This window comes from Eretmochelys imbricata, chromosome 8 (genome assembly GCF_965152235.1).
Source record: "Eretmochelys imbricata isolate rEreImb1 chromosome 8, rEreImb1.hap1, whole genome shotgun sequence".
Taxonomy (NCBI): Eukaryota; Metazoa; Chordata; order Testudines; family Cheloniidae; genus Eretmochelys; species Eretmochelys imbricata.
In genome coordinates, this window is record NC_135579.1 from 65,851,016 (window position 1) to 65,864,571 (window position 13,556).

The following is a 13,556-nucleotide window of genomic DNA, read 5'->3' on the forward strand; positions in this document are numbered from 1 at the left end:
CTATTTATTCAGACTAAGTTTTTAAAAAATGAGTGCTCCTAAATCCATAGCCTGAATTTCAAAAGTGCTGAGCACATAGCAACAGCCATTGATTTCAAATGTTCAGCACGTTTGGATTAAGTTGCCTAAATCAGTTAGGAACCTAAATTCAGGAATACATTTTGAAAATCTTGGTTTCAGTATACAGTAGCACCAGAATCCTCTAGGTTCATTCTGGCACTGTTTACTCTCTGTATTCAGGAAGGTGTACTACTCACAGGAAATTTACCCTTTATTTTGCATGTTTTTTCTTCTCCTCCCTTTTGGGAGAAGACAGACTCCTTTAATCTCAGCCTCTTCCAGTCTGTCTCTGACTCAGATTATAATTGCTATGTTTCAATGCCTGGACAATATTCTAGGTGGTCAGAATCAGGACTAGTGTCAGATATGCTTCTGCTATTACCAGATGCAGTCAGTGATACAGCTCTTACTACTGTACAAATTCTCTGACTACTGCTTGTACATACATTTTCTTCTCCTGCCTGGAGTCACCCTGCTCCATTTTATTTCTAGAAGTAAACCGTGGAGAGGAAGCATCCTTCCTTTCTCAGTGTAACACCACCACTGCTGGAGGCAGTATTTACTTCTTCCTCAGCCTGCTCCTTGTCACGGGATTAATCCTGGACCGGGGCTTGTCAAGGCAACTGGGTTTTTGATACTTTTCTGCTGATTCTCCAGTACTTCTAAAGAGTGGGGCTCAGTGGCAGGGAGCAGGGAGATGCCTGCACTAGCACTGTCTTTTCTATGCCTGTTCTGTGAGTCAAATAAGATCCACTCCCCAAAGCTGGGGGGGTTTTTTCAGAAGGCCTAAAATTCTTTAATTACTTCTTTTAAAGTGTGTGTCACGCTCAGTTATTCAATTTATATTAATCCATGGTGAAAGTTGCAGTTTAAAAGAACATCGCCATAAGAGCATAATAGGCATATAATAATATTCAGCTCTTCTCCAGAGCTTTTCACTCATAGATCTCAAAGCAGTCTAAAGGAAAGTGAGTATCATCTACATTTTGCAGATAAGGAAATTGAGGCATGAGGTCACACAGCAGGCTAGTGGTTGAGAAAGGAAAAGAATGCTGATCTCCTGAGATAAGCACCTAATAAGGTGGAAAAATAAAATTAATTGCTCAGTCAGTGGGCATTTCACCAGGTGTCCAGTATAATTTGGTTATTATGCTCATGGATCACCTTATTCTAGCAGTTAATCAATTGTAAATATTCTACTTAACCATAGATTGTGCCATCTAATGACAAAGGCCTATCAGCTGCGATATCAGTGTTCTGACACCAATCATTATTGACATCACTTCAGTTCTCAAAACGTTAAATCTGAATATCTGAAACTTAACTAGACAACTAAAAAGGGTGGTATGCTACCTTCTTCTCCTTCAGCAATCTGTGCAGTATGAGTTCTGTAAAAGTTATTACCAAAGTAATACTATCAATTTTTCTGTTTGTTTTACAGGTTGATGACCAAATGAAGCTGCTTCAGAATTGCTGGAGTGAACTCTTAATTCTAGATCACATTTTCCGGCAAGTGGTACATGGGAAAGAAGGCTCTATCCTTCTGGTTACTGGGCAACAAGTGAGTGTTCAGACTCCAAGAGGTGTTGTTTTTTTATTAATCATCTTCAGAATAGCAGGAGCTTAACTAGGTCAGAAGCACTTGTGTTCTGAAATAGAGAGATTGGCTACAAATAATGTAGATAAAATGACTTGTGTACTCTGTTCCTAGTCCAATGATTACAGTTAAACTTATAAAAGCAGATATAATTATAAGCACTTTGCTTTTCCAATCTACTTGTATACCACTATGATTGAAAGAGAGTAGACCTGAAGTGTCTCTCAAGAAGTTTTATTTCCTAGGGCTAAGATGGTTTCTGACAAAAACTAGGGTTTAGACCTGAGCAGTAAAAGTTTATTTTTCTTTGAGAATTCTGGTTTACTCAGAATAATCACTGGTCAGCTCAGAAGTTCCCTGCAGCTATTACCCAGTGTTGCTAAACAGCTTCTAAAAAAGTTGATTGTCTCCAGGCATCAGAGGTATAGTCTGTCTGACACAGCAAAAAACAGGCTAAATTATGAAATGAGGAAAATTGTGGGAAAATCAAAATAATATAGAAAGCTTTGAATCATTTATAATTTCCAAAAGCACAACGGGCTTGACAATGAAAATGAGAACCTATTAATAGAATACATATTCAGACTTTAATGGAACAAAATGTACAGTATCAGTGAGAGGTAGAGTGTGCCTGTACATTTGGTTCCTGATTCAAAGTGAAAACAAATGATGGTCCACTGGTATTTAAGTAACTGCAAACTATATTCCTGGGGGAATTCTGCGCTATTGCGCATGCGCAGAATTTATGTCCACCACAGATTTCTTTGCTTCCCTGCAGAAAAATGACTTTCTGACAGGGAAGCAAAGGAATGACAAAAGAGCAGTCATGTGACCCTCCCCAGCAGTATGCTTCCGGTGCCCCAGCAGCTTGCAGAGAAGTAAATCACTGTGGGGCAGGGGGCAGGACTGGGGAAGACCCGGCTGGTGGCTCCTACTCTTGCACTGGGCTCAGCTGCTAGTCCCGGCTGGGCTGAGAAGGACTGGGCTTCCTCTTCCCCTGCATGGCATCCAGGGCTGGGTCAGACCCATCCCCCAATTTCTTTCCCAGCTGCAGGAAGCTCTGAAAATTCTTCCCTCTACCCCCTGCTTCCTGCACCCATCACTCCTCAGCTACAGTGGGAGGGATCCCTCTACAGGGAGCTGCTCCCCCATCTGCCCAACCCGCATGCATCCAGACCCCCTAATATCCAGCCAGTGCAGCCAGTGGAGCCATTATGGAGCCTCCACATTTATTTGACAAATAACATTTGCAGAATTTTGCAGAATTTTAAAATACTGTGTGCAGAATTTTTAATTTTTTGGCGCAGAATGCCCTCAGGAGTAAAACTAAGCTGCCTAGATTGATATGCACAATGGGAAACAACTCTTTTTTCCAACTACAGAAATACATCATGCATGGGTCTATGCTGTGCAGAATTTGCTTAGCAACTTAGTTTCATAATTTTATGAATGGAGGCCATTTCCCTATGCTCAGAAGAAGTGTTCTGCTTGCTATTAGAAAGTTTATCATCACAGACATGGTCTAGTGGTGCTAGACCAGGACTGGGCAGCCACATTACTCCCACATTCTAATCTTGGCTAATCCTGATGCCCTTTGCAGCATTTGGCAAATAACTTAATGTCCCTAGGCCAAGATTCTGCCCCACACTGAGATCAGCTGAAAGGAGTGGAATTACTCTGGGTTTATATTGGTGTCAGTGAAAGCAAAGTCGATCCTCTGTTTCCCCATCTGCAAAATGAAGATAATAGTAGCGGCTTACCTACCACACAAGGATGCTTATGATTTTTATGTTTATAATTCCCTTTCAAAATGGAAAATACTATCTGTTACTATGACACATTGGCAGTTTTCTATTCCTGAGGGTTGTAGTAAATTAATGTCTAATTTATTTTATGATTAACTTATTCCCTTGCATTGCAGCCATTTATATGCAATAGTAATTTCTTATTGCCTTGTGCACTTTTAGCCTGTACTTAAAAAAAAAAAAAAAAAAAAAAAAAAAGATGTGCTTGTGATACAAAGACAAAGCGGAACATTTCATGACTATTGGGCAATAATGCACAGCAGGCTGCATAATAATTGCACTGCTTACAAATGATCAGAGTTGCTTGGAAAATTTATTTTTCCAGGCAAAACTAGAGTCTCAAAATATGACTAAATTGGACTGGTTGCATCCATTTTTGCCCCACCACTGACAAGCTGGTCTAATATGTCCTCTTTTCAGACCCAATTTCACCTACGTCTCTTCCAGCATTAGTGCTGCATTAGTTGGTGCAGGCACTCTCAGCATCCCCTTCAAAGAGCTTCTCCTCATCCATTGAACACTCTTCCTTCAACTTGAAATGTTCAGCGAATAGAGGGACCCACCCTGCAAGAACAACAACAAAAACCAATTTCAGTGCCTCTCCTTATGGATGGGCTACTGCTCACTTCACTCGTGCTGAGAACTAACTTAGGCTCCAGCTAATCTCCTACAGACTTTCACTGAGAAGTAGAGATGAACAGCAGCCGGATCAAATAGACTATCCAAAAATAACAGCAGTCTGAGACTGCTGGTAATAAGACAGTAAATAGTCTGAAATCAAACACACATCTGGTAGATTCTAGGTATGCAGTCTCATCCTACTCTGATCACCATCAATATGGAATCAAATTCATTGCTAGTGGAAGTGCACACTACTCCATTGACTGTGCCTGTTTATGCTAGTGGCCTATCCACTGGAACATTAGCAGGGAACTATGGGATTGCTCTAACTATGCCAGTATAAGTAATTTGCCGCTTGTAATTTTAAAACACTCAGTTTAAAAGGCCATTCAGGACTAACAGAAACTATTTTACAGAGAGGCTAGCTGAGTGTTCTAAGGATCAGGTTTTAAATATCCAGACTTACTAAAACCACAAGTTCAAATCCTGGCAGGATAAACTCATCCCATTTATATCTGAGAGAGATAAACTGAAACTATGGCTTACTACGCAGGGAGAATTTTTGATAGAAAGCTTAGAAACTGTCTGTCGGCTTTACATTGATGCTAAAGATCCCACTGTGTTTTTAGTAATTCTGGGGCACCAATGTCCTAGACCAAAATACTTCCAACCTCTGCTATTGTGCAGCGTGCTGTGTGCTTGTTGATTGCTGCCCGGCACCCAAGATGTAACGGCGTGCCTCAGTTTCCCCAACAGTAAAATGCAGATAATGCCTGCATCACATCAATAATGCCTATATTAAGTAATTGTCATGACACTAAATTGCTCAATGTCTGGAAAGTACTTGAATCATTTGACTGAGAAGCGCTATGGATATTATTTATCATTATCATCCTCACTATAAGCAAGATTATAGGGCAACATACAAGCTTTCAAGAGAAATGTTTGTGGTTCTGGCTGTCACTATCTTTGAGTACAAGCCCATCATTTTTTCTAAATGGAGTCCTATATAGTCTGCTTTGTTAACTTGGAGACATTAAGAGCTAGATTGTGACTAGCCCTGCAAGGTAATAAAGTTAAGAGAGCCCAGAAAGCCTTCCTCCTTGCACCTTTGCCCATGAGCTGGTTATAATCATAGCCATTATGCTCTCATAGGGGAAGGACCATTCCTGGCTAGTGATGCCAACCTTCTCTAAGGCCATGGGAAGAGCAGGATAAATAAGTGTCATAAACTTCACCTACTCCACCCCAGCCAGCAGAACTGGGCCAGTTGCATGAAGCACACTCTGTACCCTTTCAAAGGCTTCAAATCAAGTACAGGATGTCTAGGAGCTCTGGTTGGAGTTCTGCACAGCTGTACTGCCCTCTTTCCAGCCACATGCCGACCCTTGATAGGAAAGAGCACAGTCAGTGGCAAAGCAGCAAGCCCTGGGGCTTGCACAGAAAGGCTTTGTTTTATTTATTTATTTGGCTGGAGTTTCATAAATAATGCGGGGGGGGGGTGTTGCAAGAAAGCACTTTTTCAGATCATTACGGTCCCTCAGCAGTTCCTCATGGATGAGTTCCTTTCTGTGCACGTTTCATTTTCTGTACTAAATGCTGCCCCTCAGCAACAGTAATTACCATTTCAAAAGGACATAAACTAGCACAGGTGCATTTTACATCTCTTCAAATTTCATAACACAAAACAACCAAGGAATGAGTTGCACTGTATTAGTTAATTGTAAATCATTGCCACATTGCTTTCCATGTTCCAGGTTTCACAGGCTAACCACGTGGTATGTGATGGTAACAAACCATTTCCCATTAAAGAGAAACTTTAATTCCTCCAGGGTTATGTGCTATCCTACTGAATTCTCTACATAACAAGGTGCTGTCATTTTTCTTGTTCTCAGAACTCAAGAGTAGACATTACAACAGAATATTATTCATTGTTCATGCATTTTGCTGCAGTAGTTAATGTGCAACATGAGATATATTGCCCAGGCTGCCAGGACATGAGTTATTCATTTTGATCTTACCCATGCTCCCCTGATAGTTGCAGTAAAATCCTCTGCTTTCTTAGTATGGTATTATAAATCTAGTTGAGCTCCCCCTACTGGACATTCATCAGACAGCTGTGAGGGAATCCAACCACTGTATCCTGTGTGCTTTAAGCCTCTGGAGCGCGGGTGGCCAACCTGTGGCTCCAGATCTGCACGCGGCTCTTCAGAAGTTAATATCTGGCTCCTTGCACAGGCACCAACTCTGAGGCTGTAGCTACAGGCGCCAACTTTCCAATGAGCTGGGTGAGGTCAGGGGTTTGCTCACTGCTCAACCCCTGACTCTGCCACAGGCCTTGTCCCTACTTCACCCCTTCCCCCAAGGCTCCCGCTCCTTCCTGCCCCGTTCCCTGAGCCTGTCATGCCCTCGCTCCTCCCCTTCCCCCCAGAGCCTCCTGCATGCCGCTGGAGGCATGGGGAAGGAGGGTGAGGTGCTGATCAGCAGGGCTGCTGGCAGGCGGCGGGGGAGCTGATGCGGGGCTGCTGATGTATTACTGTGGCTCTTTGGCAATGTACATAGGTAAATTCTGGCTCCTTCTCAGGTGCAGGCTGGGGTCTTCAGACACACTCTTGGGATGCAGATCTTCTGTCTAGCACCCCATCCTGAGAGCTGAGACCTTGTGATCCAACTGCCAAGACCCTGGGACCAATACTGACCATTCCCCCCGATTCTCCTGTAGCTTAAACACACTGTCTCCCAGAACTCCAGTTGTGTGGGTGTTCTGGGTCCACAGGTTAACTCTTCTAGGGCACATGAGAGGCATAACACAACACAGACAGATTTTGCACAGATTTCTAAAACCATCATTCTTCCTTTAAAAACCACAAGAAATGCACAGATCTATATAAAAATAATGAATTCTACACACATTTCCCTGCCTCGATTTCTTCACCACTCTAGGGCAGCCTTTGGGCTGAGGTATCCTCTAGGCATATCCAGGATACTTCTGCTGCAGCTCATGGCTTTACTGCTGAACCAGGGAGTCTCTCGCTTTCTCTGACGTTAGTTGTTCTAGCAACTGAACAGAGAGCACGCACATCTCGCAGCTATGAGAGCATGCCTGACTCATCTCTTCCTACCTAAACCTTCCTGCCTCTCTCATTCTGAGTACCTTTAGTTTATATGTCCCATCAACAACAATATGTCCTTTGTTCTGCTTCTGGGGATTTTCCACTGCTCTAAATGCCAGTCCCCAGTGGAGGGGTTGGAAAAAACTGGTTCTCCTTGCATCAGCCAACCTTCTTAGCATACCTATTATGTGGGCAGAGTACAATCATTATGGTTATCTACCCTCCATCATCCCTAGTCTGGTCTGTATGTGCTACAGGCCCTGTCAGCACATGGTGAATTCCACATTTACATAGAGGTATTCCAAAATACAGTATTTTCATAAGAACAACTTCAGAGCACCAGTCTTAATTCATAAAATTGTACAGACAGATTACCACAGATCACCACATTTGGTCAAATCAATTCAGATAAAAAACAATGACTCACAACTTTGCCTAAAACTCAGACTTCTTTGAGATATTTTTTAAAATTTTTGACTGGTTGGCCAATTGACTGAAACAGGTCACATGATTTTCTATCCCCAATTGGGTTTATGAGGATGGGCTGTAATTGAAATCGAAGATCTAAACAACGTCTAGTTTTGAAGCAGGTTAAGATCTGAATCTCAACCTACATCTGAATATTGTGGTTTGAACCCATCTCTTGGTGCAATACTTTGCAGCTTTCTTTTAATTCCCCATTACTATCAGATGTTGGCAGAGTGGGGAATGGGTGGGCTTTTTTATGCGCTGCCATAATCTCTGGTGGACACTTACTCACCTCAACCGTATTAGCCAAGGCCTTTGGAGACCAAATTTGCCTCAAGATCCACCCTGATAGCACATAGTTGATGGAGAGAATCTGGGGGCACAGCTGAGCTTCCTAGGTGCTGGCTACACACAACTTCATGAGAAAGAGGAATCCATTTCAGAAGCAGTCCCATGGCAGCAACACCTAAATAAAACTACAGGAGGAACAGGAGAAAGAATTGTAGTGAGAGAGAAAAAAGAGGTTGTTAAAGAAGGGACATAAGTGAATTGTTCTTCTCTTTCTCCATTTTGTAAAGAAGGAATGAAAAAATATTTCAACTATAAACCCCAGTTCCATTCAATAAATATCTGATATATACTTGGTGTTACAGTTGTTCAACTTTTCTTAAAGTGCAATTTCTGAATTTGTCCATCCCATGTGTTTAGGCAGAACTTTCAAACTTTCCAACTTGCTGCGTGTTAAGGATATGAGATTTTGTTTTGCACTCAGCCAATATTATTGGAAGAAATTTTAAGGACTGAAGTAGGAACTAAATGGTAAATAGTCCTTATGTTAGTCCTCTATACAGAGGTGAATTTCACCCTAGTCTATTAGTGAAATGGAATCCACAGCCAGTATATTGCAATACTTAACAACAAAATGATTACCCTTGATTTTTATAAAGGAGGCATATGGTAATGACGTTAGCTTTTGCATGAAATTGTTCTGAAAACAAAATGGTATTTCTTTTTGCTTTCTTACTAACTTTGTGACAAGAACACATTGCAGTCAGTGCAGCTCGTGGTGGTGTAAATTTAAAAAGAGCATCAGCGCACAGAGCATCCAGTACTAATTTGTGCACAAGCGGCCAAATCCTGAAGTCATTACACAGGCAATGGGCTTCAGGATTTGGGACAAGGTGAATACAAACAGTGTACAGCAATGATTGTTTTGTGTTCGGTTTATTGTCCTCTTGTGTTCAGGTTTGCCCAAGTCTCATCTGATCTAGCTATCTCTGACCAAAAGGGAAGGAAAAAACAGAACCTTAACCCACATATTTAAAACAGTGTTAGGTTTGTCCTTAACAGTCTCTCATCTCTGATGATAAAATGGTGTGTTCATTCCATCTGTGCTAAAAGTTTACAGTGACATCTCAAATTACACAAAACTCACCAGACTGTAGGCTTAATTACAAATGCCAAATTCAGGTCCCTCTAAAGGTTTGCTAAGGATCCTGAACCTTTTAAGTAACCCTGGGCCAAGATTTTCAGCAATCTTGCCATGATTAGTGTTTGCTTAGGAGGCTTTGCTATGTTATGCATTCAATACAAAACCAGTTTACTACTGAGATTTTGAGTTTGAATAAATGTTATACCAATAAAATAAAAACCAGCAGGATCTTATTAAAGGGGGAAAGGCAAAATACCACATTTATTGTGAATACAGAAAGAATCATAGTAAGCAGTTAGTTACAGCTATAACATTCCATTCAATTTCATATTTATTCACACATTCATTCATTCATTCATTCATACACACAAACACACACACACTCAGGTTCTGCAAGGTTATCATCATAGTTACCAGCCTTAGAGTTGCTCATGCCAAGCCACTGGCCAGGTGGCCTGGACATGAAGAGGGAGCAGGGACTTGTCAGATGCTCATCTGATGCTCCTGGAAGTTGGTTTGCAGAATCAGACCCCAAAGTTCTCACTTTCTAGAGTCCATTTTTATAGGAATTTCTTTCTATGCCAGTCTATGGGAATTGCTTCATCATGCTGTTGCTGAATCAATCAGCAGATGTCACATTCCTGATGGCTCTGTGCTGCCAGATGTTATCTTGTTCTTTGGTTCTCCCATTCTTGAGGCTGTTGGGTGGATTCCAGTCTGCCCTCCGGGGGTCCTCTGGTTATTTCCACTTGACGCCTTCTTCAGCCGATGGACACTGGATTCTTAGGCTGGCACCTCCCTGATCATTCAGTTATTATCCACACCAAGCATCCATCCACATACATCCTCTATCTCTATTTTAATCACAATTGTTAACAAAGCGAGATGAATACAAGAAAAGGGTGGGGAGTCTCTGGGTGCTGTTTCTATTGTTACAGAGTATTGCTTTGAGCCTTTCTCTGTGTGAGTAGTTGTTGTTACAAAGAATTGCTTTGAGAGCAGACTCTGTCTTAGAATGTACTAACACAATTAGCAGCTTGCAAGTTTCACACAGAGGGAGAGAAACAGTACCAAAAACCAAGAGATCTCTTAATTAGTAATAGCCTGGAATTTAAACTATGGGGAATCAAACTCATTTGTGATTTTAATACAGAACTTCTTTAATATGATCCAACATCTAAAACCCAAAAAAATATATAGGGATGAGGATCCCCACAGCAAGGAGAACACCTTCTATTAATCCCTGTGAACCAAAATTGCAGTTTCACACAGTTTTAACACCTAGACCCTTCCTTGGGAAATGTTTTCCTTTCTCATTCTTTAATACAGTGTTTCCAGAAAGACAAAGAGGGTCATTGCCAAACCATGAGCTAATGGACTGGCAGTCTGGTAGCAGCACCACAAGGATGGTGCCAGTATAGGTCCCATATCAGATTTCAAGCTCTAGAACCAACAAGCAATGGGAGCATTTCAGAAGCAGTATCCCTGGAGGGAGTGGACACTATATCATTTCTAGCAACCCCTCAGGGCAATTGCAATAGTGACACTGATGGTCTCCAGAGTGAGCATAGACAGCCCTCCTCCAGTGGAAGGAGATTTGAAAATCTTTGAGAATAGGGGGGAGTACAAAGGGAAATGTTAAATCCTTGGAGTTAAAAGCACCTCCTCACTACCTATCAGTGGGAAAATAGTGAATTAGTATGACACTAAGGCATCTATGTAATCATTCACAAAAGTAGAAAGTTCTGATCTCAGATCTAAACTTCCCTGAAGTTCTGGCATGTTCAGACTCAGGGATTTGGTTCCAGGCCATCTCTATGTAGGTTGTACTCCAAGGGGAGGGTCATTTGTTATAGTAATTTCTGTAGTAATTTTGTAGAGGTCTCTGAGCAGATGTGATAGTATTAATCAAGATAAGGTGAGCAAAGGATGGAGTGGGCACTTTAACAATGTATTGTGGTAACTGAGTTAGCCAGGTCCTGCATGTTACTTTAACATAATGTTTATAGTGTTGTTAATTTGAAGAACCTGATCTTGGTCATTACTTCTATAAAAAAAATAAGTAATTGATTAAAACTGCTCTCTGTACGGCACCTTGAGAATACTTTTACAATGATAGGTTTTATAACAAAGTCAAATCAGTCACTGTAGATAATATATATATGGCCCAATACAGGAAATTGCAATCTATTCCTATCTTGATGTACTAGTGGTCTTTATAATGTAAGTTAGACAAAACAAATACAGTACTTTGAAGTGTTATCAGTTTTACTATTTGCATATTATAGCTAATTAGCAACCACAATAACATCATTCTAAGGGAAAGGTCCACTGGCAACTTAATTCATTATCTTCTATTATTGTGTACCATGTTAAAATGTCAGGCATCTTACACTGTACAAGTCATCACAATTTTAATTAATATAACAAACTGATTTAACTATACCTTCTGTCTTTGTCCAATATGAGCCCATCTCAATTTATATAAAACAAAGGCAGATCTAAAAATCTGAAGCAAATATTTATGAACAACATTAAGTTACCGAGGTAAATTATATATGAAAAGTTCTAAATGAGCTTTAATAGCTATGTAAAAATGTAGTGAAAAGTGAAATGTAGTTGCCAGTGAAAGGTATACAGTCTCATGCTTCAGCAAACAATAGAAACATAATTATGCTTGTGATATTAAATAATCCTTCTCTACAAACCATGCTTGTTACTATAGTATCACATCCTTATGAGAAAGTTTTAGGTATGAAGCTAACTTATGTTAAGTCACCTGCCTGTCCACCCCCTTCTCCCAAACACACCCACTTATCCACAAACAGTAAGTTAATTTACTAAATTATATATGAATTAAATGTCACTAAACTGAAATTACATTATCTCAGCCAGTCAGAATGTCCAGTTGCTGTCCAGTTATTGATCTGTAACTGTAGCTTTATTCCTCAGTTATGCAATTCCTGGCACTGGTTGAAGAGGATGTAAAATTCAGTGGTACAGTTGGTATTTTATAACTATACACTGTGAAAGTCACTGTAATCTACTAGTCTGGGGACAATTATTAGCCAACTAAAGGATTAATTATTGAAAAAGGACAATACAGTGATTATGCAAATCGCTACACTATGACTGGCTACTGCACCCCATCCATAAGCATTCAGCAAATATGACCACTCAGCTTCAATCTCCCCACTCACATGCTTCCCCCACCAACCCTCTATTTCTCCACCTGATCCTAGATGTTAAATACAATTTAACTTTAAAAAAAGAATTAATTTTAGTGCAGGGAAGGAGCCAGATTGTGCTTTTACGTTTTAGGATTTGTATTAGGATCTGTATGGAAGAGTTCTATAGCAGCGGAATCCTTTGTGGCATTCTGGCTGGCTCAACCAGAATTCCTCCTGAGGAGCCCACTGCAGCAGGATCTCTGCTGCCCCACAAGAGGGTGCAGCATACTCTCCCCTTCAGACCAGTGCTGCTCTGCTGTCCAGTGAAAGGGATAAGGACCTCATCTTTCCTAATCTATGTTTAAGAGGCTACTAGTCCTAGCGAGTGTACCACAAGACATTGCAGCGAACGCCGTTCTCTGGGTGGCTTGTAACATCTGGAATAAAATTCCACCAACTGAGGGGTGGAAGCAGCCAAGAGGCAGATCCCCTATTACATAGGTTCATCAAATCTGTTCTGATGTTGGACGCTCAGGCCGTCAAGCCCTTGCAGCCATGCAGGAACAGACCAAATGGCGAACGACTGCTACGACCAACTGTTCGGCTAGGTCTTGAAGAAGTAGTCCTAGCTAGGCCTTCTGCCCCCAAATGCTTGCTGGCACCTGTTCAGGGCACAAAAGATTCATTGTGCCACTGCCGCAACCCCTTTTGCTTGTGGACAAGGCCAGCCACAAGTCAAGTGACAGGCTGGGGAGAAATTCAGGCAGTCATGGGCTGTAGCCGGTCAGAGCACCAGTGAGATGGAGAGCACAATTATTATACTAAATCATAAGAGCACCAATCAATTTGATGGTCCCTGTTAACTCAGTCGTATTCATATCTTGGCTTTCAGGCTCAAAGCTTATTTAGCCCAGAATATAGTTTTCCGTTGTAAACAAGATTTGCCTTAAATTCTTACTTAGGCAAAACCTCTCATTGACTTCAGAGAGATCTTTGTGTGTAAGGATCTCAGAATTTGGCCTCATCTAAGTAAATACCTTACAACTGTATTGATCAACTAGAGATTACTTGATCTGGTTTCCGGTATAAGTTTTCCCAAATACATCACTTTTCACAGTTTTAAGATGGGATTTTCAAATGTACTCAGCTTTGGCCTAACATTGCTCCCATTGAATTCATTGTGACTTGTATTCCTAAGTTACTTAGGCACTTTTGAAAATCCCACCCTCAGGCACCTAAATAGGGATTTAGGCGCTTAGTTTTAAGCTCTTATTTTTGAAAGTGTCAATC

General features: G+C 41.1%; 1 protein-coding gene across 1 annotated transcript in view; it reads left to right on the forward strand.

The window, feature by feature from the left end:
- NR5A2 (nuclear receptor subfamily 5 group A member 2) overlaps positions 1-13,556 on the forward strand; it is a 99,573-nt gene that overhangs the window by 53,673 nt on the left and 32,344 nt on the right. Inside the window, exon 5 of the mRNA XM_077824209.1 lies at positions 1,502-1,621. Coding sequence (XP_077680335.1) covers positions 1,502-1,621 — 120 coding nt within the window. The remainder of the gene's footprint in view (positions 1-1,501; positions 1,622-13,556) is intronic.